Source organism: Aethalodelphis obliquidens, unplaced genomic scaffold, assembly GCF_003676395.1.
Source record: "Aethalodelphis obliquidens isolate GAN/ISIS:26980383/991018 unplaced genomic scaffold, ASM367639v1 scaffold11, whole genome shotgun sequence".
Taxonomy (NCBI): Eukaryota; Metazoa; Chordata; class Mammalia; order Artiodactyla; family Delphinidae; genus Aethalodelphis; species Aethalodelphis obliquidens.
Genome location: NW_020837955.1, coordinates 19,682,057 through 19,698,830, shown reverse-complemented (window position 1 = coordinate 19,698,830; position 16,774 = coordinate 19,682,057). Strand labels below are relative to the sequence as shown.

Here is a 16,774-nt window from a genome sequence, read left to right as displayed (position 1 = left end):
GTCCGCTCCAGGGAACCTCTGGAGCAGTGCTTTCCCCATCATCCATTGGCGGGGAGGATGTGAAGGAGGCCGAGGGCTGCTGCTCTCCCAGATAGCTCCCATCCCCCCACCCCAACCCCCGGCCCCAGCAGGGTTGCACTTTCCCGTCGTGCAACCGTTTCACCTGCCTCTTCATAACGAAAAATGCTTCCCATCCATTATCAGGGCTTCGGCATCTCTGCAAGGTGGGCATGTCTGTTCCGTCACTCCACTTTGAAGATGAAACCGAGGCCCTGGAGAGGCAGCACCTTGTCCGGGGTCAAGCGAGTCGGGATAAAGAACTCAGGCATCCTGGTTTTCCCAAAATCCCTTTCACACTCCTCCACCCTCCCCCACCCCACCCCCACTCCCATGATGCGAGAAGGGAGTAAACAGCAGCGGGGAAGGACCAAGGAGGGTCAGTTTGGGTGAGGGACTTGCTCCCTTTTCCTCCGCCTGCTTGGGGAAGGGTAGCTGGGAGGACAAATCTGTGCTAAGATAGAGTCAAGTGGGCGCGCACCACCTCGGGCCGCGCGCCTCCGCCCCATCCCAGCGTTGTTCCCGCTTCTGCGCCTGCGCAGTGTGACAAATCTGGCGCTGTCCCCTTCAGCACCACGCCGAGCCCGCGCAGCCCCTCCCCGCGGTGAGCCCCGCGCACCCCCGCCCCGCAAGTTCTTGCGCCCCCTGACCACTCGAACAGATCCCTTCTTCCTTCCGAGGTCACCACTTGCCTGCCCTGGAGTTCCCAAGAAGAGCAGTTGCCCTAGTAACTTTAGCGGTGCTTTCTTAAAATAGCCGGGCCCGCTTCTACCTTGGCCAAGGACACAAGGGTTGCCTGTCTCCCACTTCCTCTAGTCCAGGCGTCATTCCGTCTAACCTCTTACCAGACGGGCAGGATGCCTAACTCAGGCAGCAAGGAAGTTCTTTTTGAAGTCTGACTAACATCCCTTCTGCTGCATCCTGGGCGAGTGGTCAGGGTTGTGTCTCCTGAGTCCTAGTCTTAGAACATCCGGAGGGTTTGAGGCAGTGCTCCCTAGATCTTTCTTCCATAAATTGATGGTCTCCTGGATTTAGGGGGCGGGTCCAGTCTACACCCGTACCGTGTGCTGGCGCGGCCGCGTGCTCGTGGGGGCGGGAGCGCATGTGGCATGTAACAGGTCATGTGGCAACCTCCTAGGGACACGCGTGGGGTCTGGAGCGGGACACGCGTGTGCAGCTGGGTCCTGCGTGCCGCTCGGGGTGGTGGACGAGAGGGACGTGGACACGATTGGGGTGGGTCATGTGAGGGTCTGAAGAACAAACCAGAGGTTCCATACGTCCTCCCCCTCCTCAGGGGCGGGTCTCAGGTTGGCGGGATTGCCCAGCGGGGACCTAGCGTCGAGAAGGGGGGCCAGCCTCCGGGGCTCAGGGCCCCGGGAAAGGGCGGGGTGGGGGGGAGGATTAGCTCTGAGCCGCGCGTAGGGGGGAAGGAGGGACTGAGAGGCGGGCGGGCCTGGAGCAAGCGGGAGCAAGCGGGAGTCGCGCTGCCTTCACAGCTGAGCTGGGCCCAGCCTCTCCCCTGCCTCTCCTCGGCCCCAGCTCCAGGCGAGCAGCGGTGAGTACTGAGGCGGCTCGAGTCCAGGGCTGCACTGGGGGTGCGCTGGGCCCCGATTGAGCTTCAGAAACCTGCCTGGCATGGTTGCTGCTCCTGACCCTTGCCCCTACCCTGCATTGCCACCAGGAGACCTTTTACCCCTTTATGGTCCTTCCTGGGTTGGACAAGATCTGTCATACGCCTGGGGGGTGGGGGGAGAGATGGGGAGAGGGTCTGGTTCAGCCTTCACGCTGCCCCCCCCAGGAACCAGTGACTAGTGGGGGTTGGGGGAGAGGGTGTATGTCCCTGTTTACGGATGTGTGTGAGGATGCATCTGTATGTGTGTGACTGTGATCAGTAAGTGTCTGTGAGTGTCTGATATGCCTGTGTCTCTATGTGCCTTGGAGAATGAGGGCCTGTGTGTATATTTGGGTATCTCTTTGTGTGTTCCTGTTTGATTGCAGTGTGTGTGTAAAACAAGCATGTGCCTTTCCATTACACACATATTTGTTATGACTGTGAGAGTGTATGAGGGTGTGTCTTTGAGCAATGTGTGTGTGTGCCTGTGTCTGTGTGTGCTGGAGGGTGTTGTCTATGAATGTGTTAGCTGTGTACTGATATTATTTGTCCTTATGTGTGTGTGTGCATGAGTATGTGTACCTGTATGGAGAACAAGAATGTCCCTTTCCCATTCAGCATGTATGTAGTAGAGGAGGAGCCTCTGTTCAGGCCTTTCTCTTCCCTTTCACCTATGCCTCTCAGCCCCTCATGTCCCTATGTACCACCCCCATTCTTCCTCCCTCTCCTTCCAGGAGGCCTGAGTTCTCTCCCCCTGAGTGAGGGGCTTCTATAGAGAGACTGTGGAAGGTCCATGGCTGGACGATGATGATGGCTGGCTGATACTTCTGGTCTTGAGGGTGGGGTAGCAGTCTTCCCCCTCCCCCACCAGAAGTAGTTCCAAAATGCCACAGGAACTCTGGGCTCACTCAACTTCTGAAATGCCTTCCTCTCTCCTCCCAGGGTGATGCTTAGAGCCCCCAGGCAGAAAGGAGAGGAGCCAGGGGCTCATTGGGGGTACAATTCTTTTCTCTTCAGGCCTCCATGGAAGTAGTCCCAGCAGGAAGACTGATCATCACCCCCAGGGGTGGGATCAATGATGCCATATTCCCGGCGTGGGCTAGACCCCTGGTGCTCAGTGACCCCAGCCAGCTTTCCCTTCCCTGTCTCTGCTCTCCTGTCCACCCAACTCCCCGGCAGTTCACCCCCTCCTCCCCTTCCTCTCTTGCAGGCCTGTCTGAAGAGTATGCTGCGCCCTCACTCCCCACCTGGCCTGGCCATCCCTGCCCCCCCAGCCTGACCCCCGGCCCCAGCATGGCCCAGGGTGCCATGCGCTTCTGCTCGGAAGGCGACTGTGCCATCTCCCCGCCACGATGCCCACGCCGCTGGCTCCCCGAAGGCCCAGTGCCCCAGAGCCCCCCAGCCAGCATGTATGGCAGCACAGGCTCCCTACTACGGCGGGTGGCAGGTCCAAGTCCCCAAGGCCGGGAACTTGGACGTGTGACAGCACCCTGTACACCCCTGCGTGGCCCCCCTTCACCCCGTGTTGCTCCCTCACCCTGGGCACCCTCTTCACCCACTGGGCAGCCTCCACCAGGGGCCCGGAGCTCTGTGGTCATATTCCGCTTTGTGGAGAAGGCCAGCGTGAGGCCACTGAATGGGCTACCTGCTCCCGGAGGCTTGAGTCGGAGCTGGGACCTGGGTGGGGTCTCTCCTCCCAGTCCCACCCCAGCCCTTGGTCCTGGCTCCAACCGAAAGTTGCGGCTAGAAGCATCCACATCAGACCCACTCCCAGCTGGAGGAGGCTCAGCTCTGCCTGGCAGCCAGGGCCTTGTACACGGGCCACCAGCTCAACCTCAGGTTGGAGCAGACGGCCTTTACTCCTCTCTCCCCAATGGGCTGGGGGGACCCTCTGAGCACCTGGCCACATTATTCCGAGGACCTGCTGACACTGGACTCCTTAACCAGGTATGTGATCTCCCTTGGGCTCCCTGGAACCCCAGAGACCCAGCAAAGGCCAAGGCTTGTCTTCTTGGTGGTCTTGGGCCTATCAGCTGTTCACTCTGAATCCTTCAATGTGTGCTAAATCTGCCTCTTTCTTGCCCTCTTTGTTTGTCCTTATGTCTCTGCACCTCTGTCCCTGTCTGTTTTTCGTTCTGTGTTTCTGTCCCGTGTTCTTGTGTCTGTGTGTGTCTGGCTTTATCTCTGGGTGCCTGTGTCTATGTCTCCCTCCTTGGCTTAGGGGGACACCTGGTCCTCACCCAGAGAAGTCTCCTCTCATGCCCAGAGAATCGCTCGAGCCAAATGGGAATTCTTCTATGGCTCTTTGGACTCCCCCAGCTCAGGTAAGGCCTGGGACTGAGGCAAGGGGAACAGGACAGGGCCTTTTCCACAGCAGCCATGGCGGGCTAGGGAGCCTTCCTTTAAACCTCCCCCTATTCTTTCCTGGGCTTCTGAGTCAGCTAATGCCTCTCTAGGCCTCAGTCTATCCATCTGTGTTATGATGGGGGTTGGGGGATGGCAGCTAGGTTGGGCACTTGGAGGAAGCTGGGTAGTAGAGGGAGGGGATGGCAGGATGTCAAGGGTCATTCCTTGGAGTAGAAAAGAGGCTGGTCTCCCTCAGGCCCCTCAAAGCTGTTTGATAAGAACTTGATTTGAAATGAGCTCCACTGGCACCAGGAACAAGCTGAGTTTGTAGCAGGAGGAATGGCGGCTAGACAGTGAAAGAGCTTCCTGCCAGTTTGAGGCAGTGGGGGAGAGTTCCTTCTGAGAACAGAATCAGGACAGGGAGCTGACCTGAATAACCTCCTGACCAGGATGCCTGTGCACACTGCAGGTGCTAAGCCCCCAGAGCAGGCCCCCCCATCTCCACCTGGGGTGGGCTCAGGGCAGGGCTCTGGGGTGGCTGTGGGGCGAGCAGCCAAGTACTCCGAGACGGACCTGGACACAGTGCCCCTGAGGTGCTACCGCGAGACCGACATCGATGAGGTGCTGGCTGAGCGGGAAGAGGCTGACTCGGCCATCGAGAGTCAGCCCAGCTCTGAGGGCCCGCCTGGCACTGCCCGCCCACCTGCCCCACGTCCCGGCCCATGCCTTGGCCCTCGTTCCAGCCTGGGCAGTGGCAATGAGGACGAGGATGAGGCAGGTGGGGAAGAGGATGTGGACGACGAGGTGTTTGAGGCCTCAGAAGGGGCCCGGTGAGTGAGGGAGTGGGAGAGGAAAGTGGCTTGCTCCTTCCCACTGGCCCAGAGCCAGAGCTGGGCTCAAAGGGATGGGAATAGAGACAAGGGTGGGGCCGGGAATGTCAGGACAAAGCGGTGTGCTGACAGGGCGCTGTAGCACTCGGGATTCCGGACAGAGGCCTGAGGCCTGGCAGGGTGCGGGGGGGTGTGGGGACCATCAGCAAGAGCCCAGGAGGGTAGGGGCAGCCAGGATAGAGGAGGAAAGGGGTTCTAATGAGGGCCAGGGGCAGAGTGACAGGCCGAGGTCAGAATCAAGCCTGGGGGCACGGGAGCATCAGGCTAGATCCTGGATCCCGGCAGGAGAACGTGGAGTGTAGGGGCCTTCCTCTCTGTCTCACACCCCATTGCAGCCTGGAGCCTCATCTTCTTTTCCTAAGATGTTGCCAGAAATAGAAATGGGATGGCAGGAGGAGAGAGGATCAGGGAGAAGGAGGAGAAAGGGAGATTAACAGGGAGTGAGAGAGGAAGGGGATTGGGTGTTGGGTATGGGTAGGGCTGGGGTGCTCCAGGGTCACTAAATAGCTTGGCAAACATGTGGTGGGGACCCCGTACCCGGGTGGCTCTTTTCGGGGGCTGGGAGCCTGTGGAAAGGGGATGATAATCCCCTTCACAGAGTCGGTATGAAAGTTCAATGAAATGTTACCTGAGAGCTGTCCTGTAGGCCCCTGATCAGAGATTCTCCTCCCCGCCCCTGCAGGCCAGGCACCCGAATGCCTCACTCCGGGCCTCTCAAGTCGCCTCTGCCCTTTCTACCTGGGACCAGCCCCTTGGCTGATGGGCCCGACTCTTTCAGTTGTGTGTTTGAAGCCATCTTGGAGTCACACCGGGCCAAGGGCACCTCCTACACCAGCCTCGCCTCACTGGAGGCCCTGGCCTCACCTGGCCCAACCCAGAGCCCCTTCTTCACCTTTGAGCTGCCTCCCCAGCCTCCTGCCCCCAGGCCTGACCCACCTGCTTCTGCCCCACTTGCCCCTCTCGAACCGGATTCTGGTACCAGCTCTGCTGCTGATGGGCCTTGGACACAGAGAGGGGAGGAAGAGGAGGCAGAGGCTGGAGCCAAGCAGGCCCCAAGGAGGGAGCCCCCTAGTCCCTGCCACTCAGAAGACAGCTACGGGCTGGGGGCAGCTCCCCTGGGCAGGTGAGTGATTCCTTTGGGTCCTCAGACTTGAGGCCCCAGGGCCTCAGACTTGAGGCCCCAGGGCCCCAGGGCCCCAGGAACAGTTGCTCTAAGGGACAGAGCCTGAGTGTGAAGATGTAGTTTATATTCTTAACCCCTGATAGGAGTGGTTAGGGGATACAGATGTGTTTTCTCATTTGGAGGACTACTTCCATTGGCTGTGAGTGGGAGCCCCTCACAGCCTGCCGCCTTGGTCTCAGATCCAGTGACTTGCGAAACCATGGTTTAGGATTGAAGGGTCCCTAGAGGACACCCTCCTCTTTCTCTAGAAGGGCCCTTCCCTCCCCAGACAGAGCCCTAACCTGCTTAGAATTCTTCTGATCTTACCCTCAGTCAGCCTGGAGGTTTCTCCCAAAGATGCAGCCACCAGCTTCTCCTTTTGCTTCCCTCCCATGTCACCTCCCCCCTCCAATCTAGAGTCTCTCACTCTTCTCCAGGAAGTCCTTTCACCAGTCTAACCTTTCTGCTCTCCCCTCTGCCAACTACCCTCTCAGTCACTGAAGCCATGGCAACAGGAGGGGGTGGCCAGGGAGACAGGGTTGCCTAGCAACTAGGAGTTTCCGGCCTCTGTCTCTGGGGTGACAGGTGGCTTTGTGAGTAGAGCAGCTGGGGTGGGAAAGGAAGGCAGAAGGAGACAGGGGATGAGGAATTCACTCTGACCCCCAATACCCTCTACCCCAGAGCCTACTTCTTTGAGGGTGTAAGAGAAGGACTGGAGGAGGCTCCTCTCCCTAAAAGGCGGGAAGGGGAAAGACATAGGAGCAGGAAAGTGTCCCTGCTGCCCTCACATCTTTGTCTGCCCCTCCACTGTTCCTCCCTAGCAGTCCATCTATCCTATCTTTGCCCATAGTCTCAGACAGAGAGGACTCTGTCCTGAGTAGGTCCAGTGTGGGAATGGGGAATCTATGTCTAATAGCAAACTTAGGGAGCTTTGGGGAAAGCAGCCAGAACTCCCAAAGCAGCAACATGGACGTGGGTTAGATTTGAGGCAGGACTTCCACAGAGAGGTGGTAATGATGGAGTAGGCTGATGGAAGGAATCTACTTCTCTGGAGAAAAGAAAAATGCCTTCCCCATGTCCCAATCTTCCCTTCTCTGTCTACTGGGTCTGGAGGCAGAGGAAGGATCTGGATGGCCCCCGAGGGCTTGCCCCACCTCTGAGCTGGTGTTCTACCCTGGCAGTGAACCGCCCCTGAACCAGCTCGTGTCTGATTCGGACTCAGAGCTGGACAGCACAGAGCGGCTGGCCCTGGGAAGCACAGACACCTTGTCTAATGGGCAGAAAGCAGACCTGGAGGCTGCGCAGCGCCTAGCTAAGAGGCTGTACCGACTAGATGGCTTCAGGAAGGCGGATGTGGCCCGGCACCTGGGCAAGAAGTAAAGGCACTGGGCTGGGATTGAGAATGGGGGGAGAAGGGATGCATCCTGCGGGCAGCACCTCCACATCCCCTGTATCTAATACCCCCAGGTCTCTAGGTAAACCCCACCTGGCCCCTTGACACTTCCCCTTGAGACTCCACCTGTCTCTCTGCCCTGCCCACAGCAATGACTTCAGCAAACTTGTGGCTGGAGAGTACCTGAAGTTCTTTGTCTTCACGGGCATGACTCTGGACCAAGCTCTCAGGTGGGTGTCCAGCCCTTTGAGGGCAGTGCCTACTCTCCAGGCCTGGTGTGCAGGGCCTCAGTTATGCCTCCTCTGAGCCCCGTGACTCCCCTAAACTGCCCTGAAGTCACCCTTTCCCAAGGTGTCTGGGCATGGCCAAGAGCCAGGGCTGCCTGGTAAGGGGACCTTGGGTAGAGGTGACATGTCCCCTCTTCCCACCTCCCCAGGGTGTTTCTGAAGGAGCTGGCCTTAATGGGTGAGACCCAGGAACGAGAGCGTGTGCTGGCCCACTTCTCCCAGAGATACTTCCAGTGCAATCCTGGAGCCCTGTCCTCAGAGGGTGAGGAGGCCCGGGGCAGGGCATTCCTGGCTGGTCACTGAGGCAGATGGGCACATCTGTGCAAAGCAGCATGAGTGTGTGTGCAGAAGTACCCAAATGCACGAGCTTGCAGGCATGCAAGCATGCATGTATGCAGACAGTACTGGCACGGCTGCACAGATGTGGAACTGTGCATGTGGGCAGGTATAGTGCTAGGTAGGGTCTAGTGTGTGTTGTGAAGAGGCACGTGGCAGGTGTGTTTGCATGCCGTTGTTTGCATACATGTGCAAGACACTGCTTGGCCTGAGTAGGGATTCTATTTGGTCTGCATAACTGTGTGGGGCCCAATGGCTTGCATAGACACAGAGGCATGGTGGTGTTGGGGCAAGCAGTGGGCTGCCCCTAGAACCTTAGGGAGTTAGGTAGGGTGACCTAAGAAGAGGGAGAGGTCCCATCTGAGGGATTTACTGGAAGAGAGGTCTTTGCTCTGGAGGGGTTTGCTAATGGGGTCGGGGACTTACAAAAGTGTGGTTGTGAGCCAAAGGGGTTCCTGAAAGGGGGCAGGGGATGAACTGGAAGATTGAGGAAGATAGATGTGGAAGAGTCCCTGCGAGGTGGCCAAGGCTGAATGTCAGTTCTCTCCTAGACGGTGCGCACACGCTGACCTGCGCCCTCATGCTACTCAATACGGATCTCCACGGCCACGTGAGTAGGGGGGCTGGCGGGAGGGAGCCCGGAGCACCCCGTCCAGGCCCTCAAGGCCTGGGAGGCGAAGGACTCCCCAAGCTCAGAGGCCTCTGTGCCCTCCATTAGAACATTGGGAAGCGCATGACCTGCGGAGACTTCATTGGTAACCTGGAGGGCCTCAACGAAGGCGGCGACTTCCCCAGAGAGCTGCTCAAGGTGGGGGGTGGGGTGGGGCGGGGCAGAGGTCGTTGGAGGGGAGGGACAGGGGACCTGTCAGCAGGCCTCCGAGGGAGGGGCGGGGAGGGGCCTGCCACCACCCAGTTCCCGCTGTGGAAGCCTGAGCTCTAGTGACTCAGCCTGGGGACCGCCCCCTCCCCCAGCCCCCACAAGACTGGCTTTCCCGGAACATGCGCACTCGCAGTCCCAGCGCGCAGCGGGGGAGGGCGGGGAAAACAGTTCTCGAAAACACGTGACCAGCAGGCCCTGGACCCTGTATTTTGGCTTCGTTAGTGCCCCTCCTTAAGTGTTCACTGAGGAAAAGGGTGGGGTGTGTGTGTGTGTAGGTACACCACTTCCCTCCCCGCGCCCAGCCCCCGCCCCACGGAGTACGGCCACAAAGGCCTCTCTGGTACCGCTGCACTGGAGGGACCCGGAGATGGGGGCCCTGAGAAGGACAAAGGCTTTCCGGGGTCCTGAAGCCAGTTAGCACCAAGCTGGGACTACACACTGCGCTTCTGGCTTCTGGCTCCTTAGTGGGCAGGCCCCGCGCCCAGGCGCCAGGTCCTGAGGGGTTAGCTACACTGGAGCGGGTAGGATGGGAGGAGGAGGGGGGTGGCCTGGTCCTTGGCTTCAGTCCTCTTCCAGATCGGGTGGCGTTTTATCTGAGAAGGCCTGCACGCCCTTGAAACCCCCAGAGTTGTCAAAGGGGTCTCCCGGCCACCGCATACATGTGATAGCACAGGAGTGTCCTGGGGTGTGTCTGTGAACGTGGGGTATGTTGAGCTTCTGAGTTTGGGAACGTATCTTGAGTGGGGCCGTCCACTGTGAGTTTGGGGGGGCGTCAGTGAGTTGGGGTGTATGCTGACTTGTATATGTGATTTAGGGTCTGTGAATCATAGGGCTTTGACTTGGAGTGTGTTTGTGCTTTAGGGCTTATGATTTAGAGTGTGTTGGGATGTAGGTTGGGTGTTTGTGTGTGTTGGGGTGTATATCTACGAATTGACTATCTGGTTTATGACAGGTGTCCATGAGTAGGGGGTGTATGTCTGAGTTAATGACTGTAAAATTTGAGGTGTACCTCTGAATTTGTAGTGTCTGTGAGTTGAGGTGAATGTGAATTGGTGCATCTGGTTAGTTGGGGTGTATGTAAAGTGGGGTGTTTGAAGGTGATTATATACTCGGGCATTTGAAGTATCTGTGGGTCGGTGAGCTGGGTAATTCCACGGCTGTCTCCATCCCGCGCCGCTGTCTCTAGACTCGTGGCCCCTCCTGGCTCTGTAAAAAAGGGCCGCCAGGAGGCGTTCCGACCTTTCTCCTCACCACCGCACTCTGACGAGCCAGGAGAGCGCTCCAGACCCTACAGGGACAGCCCATCTCACAGCCCTAACCTCCCAGCACCCCTAGAAAAGGCCACCGCGCCGCCCCCCCACGGGCCCTCCCAGGCGCCTCCCCCGTGACGGCGCGCGGCGGGCCCTCCTCTCGGTCGGACGCCTCCATTTTGCGCCGTCCCCGCCCCTCGCCCTCGCCCTCCCCTCTCCGCCGGCGCCCACCCCCCCACGCGCTCTCGCCGAGCTGCAGAGCAGACCGCGTCGTCGCCGCCGCCGCCGAGCGCTCCGTGCGTCGGTGGGAGCCGGGCCGGGCCGGGCCGGGCTCGGGCCGGGCCGGGCCGGGCTGCTCGCGCCGGCTGTCGGGGAAGCCGTCCGCGGGCCGTCCGGGCCGTCCGCGGCCGAGGCCGGACGGCGGCATGGCCGGGGGCCGCGGCGCGCCGGCCGGGCCAGCATGATCGGTGTCAACAGCATCCACAGCAGCGCCGGGCGGCTGCGCTCGCGCTCGCTGTGCTCCGTGCGCTACGGGCGCACCCACCGCGGCGCGGAGACCCTGTGCTACGGCTGGCCGCAGCGCTCGCGCAGTCTCAAGCCCGTGCTCTACACCGACCTGGTGGTCAGCCGCCTGCAGAGCCGCAAGAAGAAAAAGGCGGTGAGGGCGGTGGGGCCGCGGCCCACGCCAGGCTGGGGGACGACCGAGGGGGTTGCTGAGGGCGGCACGCGACTGAGGGGGCGGCTTGAGGGAGGCGCCGAAGGCATCGCAAGCCGAGGGGGGATCCCGACACGGACAGAGCCCACGGGTAGCCAGGGGTGGGCATGGGGTGGGGGTAGGGCAGAGACCCTCGGATCAAGTTGGGGATCGCAGACCAAAGGGTCTTTGGACCTTCTAGATGAGAGCATGAGACGGAGCTCACCTGTGGGGTTTAGGAATTTTCGAAGGAAGACGTTGTGGGCCAAAGGAAGTGCCGAGAGGGGCAGGGGATGAACTGCAGGGGTGGAGACAAGGACCGCAGGTTGGCTTTCGGTGGCCACTTCACGTCCTGGCCCGAGAGTTGGAGCGTGAGGGCTTAGGGTCTGCGCCTTGCTGAGTTTGGTCGGGGTGGTGCTGGGAGGGCTGAGTATGCATCTGACTGGGTTGTGCTGTGGGGTGGAGGTCGTGGTGTACCTGCCCCCCGCCAGGATGTGCCCATGTGGGGTGCTTGGCAAGCCTTGTGGTTGGGTATAGCAGTGGACAGTGAAAGAGTCAGAGACCGTGTTGTGTGGGCAGTCGGGGCCTGTGTCCCATCTTGGAGAAGGTGCCAACGTCACCACTGCATCCAACTCCTCGCACGCAGGCATCACACGCCACACGCTTAGCCGCATGTGCTGGGGACACACCCACTCACGGACAGGCTGGTGGAAGCGCCCCCACAGTGGGAGGCACTGGTGTGAACCCACGTTGCAGGCTACTCCCAAGAAGAGGGGTCCCCTATGCCACTACTGGAACCCATCCTCACCTCCGACCACCCCAAGGCCCCTGCAGGTCCCCCAGGCCAACTGTACAGAGGCAAGTGACTGGTTCGGGAATTCACAGGGAGTGTGGAGTGTGCAGGGTTTGGAAGCTAAAACAATTGTCTTTTAGACTAGTGTCCACTCTGCAGGAACATGAAGTATGTGCGTGGGCAGGGGGCTGGACCACTCTGGCATTTGGCTTGGTGGGGCTCTCTGGGTTGGGCGAAGATCTCAGCTTGCACTGGGGCTGGGAGCCATGGGAGTGTGTTCTCTGTTAGCCAAGGAGGGAGGTGACAGGGAGAGTCCTGTTCCTGGGCCTCAGTTTCCCCATATGCCCTGTGTGGGTTTATCCTGTCGAAATAGGCCAAAACACATGGTTGGGGAAAGGAGAGCTTCTTAGGCTGCTCTTTTCCATTCCTTCTAGGGCTGTGCTTCCCCCACCCAGGTTCTGAATAGGATGACTCTTAACAATAACAACAACAGCAAAGATAATAGCAGTTGCTATTTGTTGTACATAAACCGCCAGGATGTCCTGTGTTAGTTGCTTGCCCTATGGTAAACACGTGGTACTTGGACTTCCCTGGCGGTCCAGTGGTTAAGAGCTCCCAGTGCAGGGGTGCGGGTTCTATCCCTGGTCAGGGAACTGAGATCCTGCATGCTGTGTGGCGTGGCCAAAAAAAAAAATAAAACGACCATGTGGTGCTACGTTTGTTCTTCCCATGGTGACTTGTCCAAAGTCATGCAGCTCAAGTGGCAAACCTGGGCCTGGGTCCTAGTACCTTGTTCTAGAGCCTGTCAGTCATTACACCCTGCTGCCCATCCCCACCCCCAGTTCTGTCTCCTCCCCCAAACTTGGAGGGAGGGCTCTGAGCTCTGGCATTGGTGCCCCTCCCCCCAGGATTGACCCCCACCCCCTTGGTTTGTTCCTCCCTCTGCAGGCCTTGTACAGCTCCATCAAGAATGAAAAGTTGCAGTGGGCCATGTGAGTCCTGGGGCGTGTGAGGGGCTGGGATGGGACGCCGGGAAGGGGCTGCCTGGAGAGGTCGAGAGCCCTGAGATGGGCTGAGTGAATCCTGGGGCTGTGGAGCCGGGTAGGCGGGTGAGAGCACGAGAGGCAGTGAGGCTGCCTCACTTCCTTTTTTGGAGGTGCCCGCCTGGACGTGGGGTTCTGTGTCTTGTCTCTAGCTGGGTTGTTATGACAAGCTGGGTTGGGGTGGGTGGCCATTGTCAGCTGGCCTGGGATGAGGGTGCTGAAACAAATGGGGGGAGGTCTCTTGGCACCCAAGTGGGAAAATAGAAGTCTCTGGAAGTAGGGCCCCGACCAGTAAAGGGAGAGCCTCCTCCTGGGTCCTAGGGAGCCCAGAGTGTCACAGAATTGTCTACTCTTGGCAGCCCCAGTGGAAACAGAAAGACTCAGAGTTAAGTCTTGGAAGAGTCTAGTCTGAGGGAGGAGGTCTAGTTTTAGTCGAGTCCCCCAGTCTGAGGTAGAGCCCTCATCTAAACAGTCAATAGATCACTCCTACTTGCTGGTATCTGCTGAGAGTCCAGTCACTGCTCAGTTTAGCTGGGAGCTCCCAGTCTGCAGGAGAGAAGACCTCAGAGGAGGCAAAGCTCAGGACTGGGGTACAGGGGGGATCAGGGAAAGCTTCTGTGAGCATTGGTCTCGGGGCAAGCCTTGACGGAGAGGAAGCATTGTTTGGGGAGAGAAGGAGGGAAGTTGGCATTTGGGAGGCCAATGTGTGGTGGCTGAAACGAGTGTGGGGTGAGGAGACCAAGAGGAGGCAGGCTAGCTGGAATGGAGAGTGGCAGGAGAGAGACAGTGTTGGTGAGGATGTAGTGTAGGCTCCAGGTGGAAGGCAGTAGGGAGCTACTGCAGGTTCTTGATGAGGGAGCGACAAAATAGAATCAGATTCTTTAGATGACAGCTAACAGGGCCTGCAGACCAGGAGGTACTAGGAAGCTCCTTCTGCCACCATGTAGCCAGCAAGCTACGAGTAAAGCCTGGTGCTGGGTGTGGTTGAGAGGCTGATTCAGACATGTGTCTGCTCTGGTGAAGAAGGGAGTGAGGGGGGTGTGTGTGTGTGTGTGTGTGTGCAGAAATGGAGAGGATGGGGCTGCGTACACGTGAGGGGAGGAAGGGACAGACGTGGCCCTACCCTTGGGAACTCTAATCTGGGGGCAGAGACATGCTGCCTCGAGGACCCCTGATCTGAGTGGGGAGGTACAGCTACACCCTGGTGCAACCTGGTCTGAGGCCAGAAATGTGGCTCCAGGAGCCTCAGGCTGAGGGGAGCCACGCCCTATGAGAGGGGCAGTCCCCCCAGCCCCTTCTTCACAGACACTGGAGGAGCTTTCCTGGGTGGCAGAGGTCGGGCCTGAAGGGGGGGTCGTGGCTACACGGCCAGCCCCCTCTGAGGTGATCACACCTGCAGAGACGAGGAGGAGCTGAGACGCTCTCTGTCTGAGTTGGCCGACCCCAACCCCAAGGTCATCAAGAGAGTCAGCGGGGGCAGTGGCAGCGGCTCCAGCCCTTTCCTGGACCTGACTCCCGAGCCCGGGGCCGCAGTCTACAAGCACGGGGCCTTGGTGCGAAAGGTGCACGCAGACCCTGACTGCAGGAAGAGTACGTGGCCAGGTGGGGAGGCCTGGGGGATGGATGGGAGTGGGCCTGTCTCAGGCCCCCCTGACTTGTCTTCCTTCCCCCCAGCACCTCGGGGCAAGCGGGGCTGGAAGAACTTCCACGGGATCCTCAAGGGCATGATCCTCTACCTGCAGAAGGTGCGGGGGCCAGCTCCGGGGGCTGGGGCTGAGCTGGCTCAGGGGAGGGAGTAGGGGCGGGCCGAGCTGGGCTGGGACTGCAGCCAGGACGAGATGGGCACCCCACAGGAGGAGTACCAGCCTGGGGAGGCCCCGTCGGAGGCTGAGCTGAAGAACGCCATCAGCATCCACCACGCACTGGCCACGCGTGCCAGCGACTACAGCAAGAGGCCCCACGTCTTCTACTTGCGCACCGCTGACTGGCGGGTCTTCCTCTTCCAGGCTCCGTGAGTGCCCTCCTCCTGCCCATCCCAGACCCCTTCACTCCACTCCCAGCTTGCTCCCATCCCTTGTCCCTGGATTGCCTCATTCCTTCTCAGGCCAGGACTGGCATCCCTGGGTGGAACCCTGGGCCCAGGTCCCAGATGGCTGTGCTGTCTCCCCAGGAGCCTGGAGCAGATGCAGTCCTGGATCACTCGCATCAATGTGGTGGCTGCTATGTTCTCCGCACCCCCCTTCCCAGCTGCTGTCAGTTCCCAGAAGAAGTTCAGCCGCCCTCTGCTGCCCAGTGCTGCCACCCGCCTCCCCCAGGTACCCCCAGCTCTGTCCACCTGGTGCCAGCGGGACGGAGTGAGGCAGGCCTAGGCCGACTGCACTCCAGGCCGCTGTGTATGATACATGTAGATGTCCAGTGCACCAGGACATGGGCCATAGGGGGGCGTGCAGAGGCTGAAATACTGTTGGTTAACCCATACATGGTGCTTTGTTCATCCAAAGGATGGGGCACCTTTTCTAAAAACTTGCACAAAGGCACTGTCTCTGCCAGAGTGACCATGCTCCCCCGGCCTCTAGGAGGAGCAGATGCGGACCCACGAGGCCAAGCTAAAGGCCATGGCAAGTGAGTTGCGGCAGCACCGGGCTGCCCATCTGGGCAAGAAGGCCCGGGGCAAGGAGGCTGAGGAACAGCGGCAGAAGGAGGCCTATCTGGAGTTTGAGGTGAGCCTCCCGGCCCGGGCAACTCTGTGGCTCCTTGCTCCACCGGTGGGACCTCTTTGTCCCCATACAGAGGCTCAGACTAGTGATTCATGGCATGGACTCTAAGAGTGGGACTAGCTAAGTGACCCTGGGCAGACTGCTTAATCCCTCTGAGCCGCGGTTTCCTCTTCTGTGGGACAGGGACAGCATTCCATTCCCCACTAGGGAAATAAAAGGAGATGATGTCTCTTACGTGCTCAGTTTTGCCAACTTTGGTAAAGGCTCAAGAAACATTAGCTGTTACAGTTGACAGTCTAGAGAGAGCCCAGAGAAGGTCACCAAACTACCCAGGGATCATGTCGCAGTCAGTCCTTGGGGGCTTTTGGGGCTTCAGAGGTAGGCAAGAACGTGGCATCTCCTAGCCTTCTTTGGCGTTCCCTCCCTGCTCCAGACGGGGGTGGGCTGGGCAGACGGCGGACAGCAGGCTCATCCCTGCCCCTCTGCCTCAGAAATCTCGCTATGGCACATATGCAGCGCTGCTTCGGGTCAAGCTGAAGGCGGGCAGTGAAGAGCTGGATGCGGTAGAGGCAGCACTGGCCCAAGCCGGGAGCACGGAAGACGGACTCCCCCCCACTCACTCCAGTCCCTCCTCGCAACCCAACACCTCCAGCCAGCCCCGGGCTCAGTGTCCTGGCGCAGAGTCTCGCGCAGGGGCAGGCAGTGGGCGGTGGAAGCCCTGAGTTGAGGGTGGGAGTCGGGGGGGGGCGGGTGGTGCCCACCAGGCACCTGCATGACAGGGCCCTGCCTGAGCCCGGGCCGGCCTCGGGCCACCTGGGAGGGCCCCTCGGTCCAGGGCCTGACCGCGCCGGACGCGGTGTCCGGGGCAGGGCAGGGCTAGGGCATGGGCCTCAGGAGCCTTAGGCTAAGGGCCCCTCCGAGACCCCCTTTTTGTGATAATGTTTTGCACTTTTTCGTACAGGGGACTGGGACGGGAGGGGCCAGGGCCCCTAGACTTTTGATGCTTTTTTTTTTGTGTGGGGGAGACCTGACGTTTCTGCTGAGACACCCCACCCCTGACACCAGCAGTCGCCCTCCACCCTGGGGCCTGGCTCAGACAGAAGCCAGGAGTTGGGGCTGAGCTGGTTTTCCCTCCCTCTTCCATGAGGGCTCACCCGCTCTTTCCAGAGGTGGCGGAAGGGTGTCCATGCTGAGGCCCTATGCACAGGCCGGGGGCAGCATGGCCTTGCTTTCCCTCCTTCAGTGGGCCCTGCCCTTTGTATAGCCTCCACCTCCATTAAAACTGCTCTAGACTTGCTGGCTGGGCCTCCTCCT

General features: G+C 59.7%; 1 protein-coding gene across 2 annotated transcripts; it reads left to right on the top strand.

The window, feature by feature from the left end:
- The first annotated feature begins 707 nt into the window (after nucleotides 1-707).
- PSD (pleckstrin and Sec7 domain containing) lies at nucleotides 708-16,757 on the top strand. Of its 2 annotated transcripts, XM_027112417.1 has the most exons (17): nucleotides 708-1,612; nucleotides 2,880-3,616; nucleotides 3,891-3,993; nucleotides 4,485-4,845; nucleotides 5,588-6,028; nucleotides 7,249-7,443; nucleotides 7,610-7,690; nucleotides 7,897-8,009; nucleotides 8,635-8,693; nucleotides 8,802-8,891; nucleotides 12,649-12,692; nucleotides 14,143-14,333; nucleotides 14,418-14,488; nucleotides 14,597-14,754; nucleotides 14,914-15,058; nucleotides 15,320-15,463; nucleotides 15,952-16,757. In XM_027112417.1, exons 2-17 carry the CDS (start codon nucleotides 2,963-2,965, stop codon nucleotides 16,180-16,182), a joined length of 3,081 nt encoding a protein of 1,026 aa, XP_026968218.1. In that variant the 5' UTR covers nucleotides 708-1,612; nucleotides 2,880-2,962; the 3' UTR covers nucleotides 16,183-16,757. The 2 variants fall into 2 exon arrangements, with proteins under 2 accessions (XP_026968218.1, XP_026968217.1); XM_027112416.1 differs by lacking the exon at nucleotides 708-1,612 and having other exon boundaries at nucleotides 1,943-3,616.
- The last annotated feature ends 17 nt before the right edge of the window (nucleotides 16,758-16,774 follow it).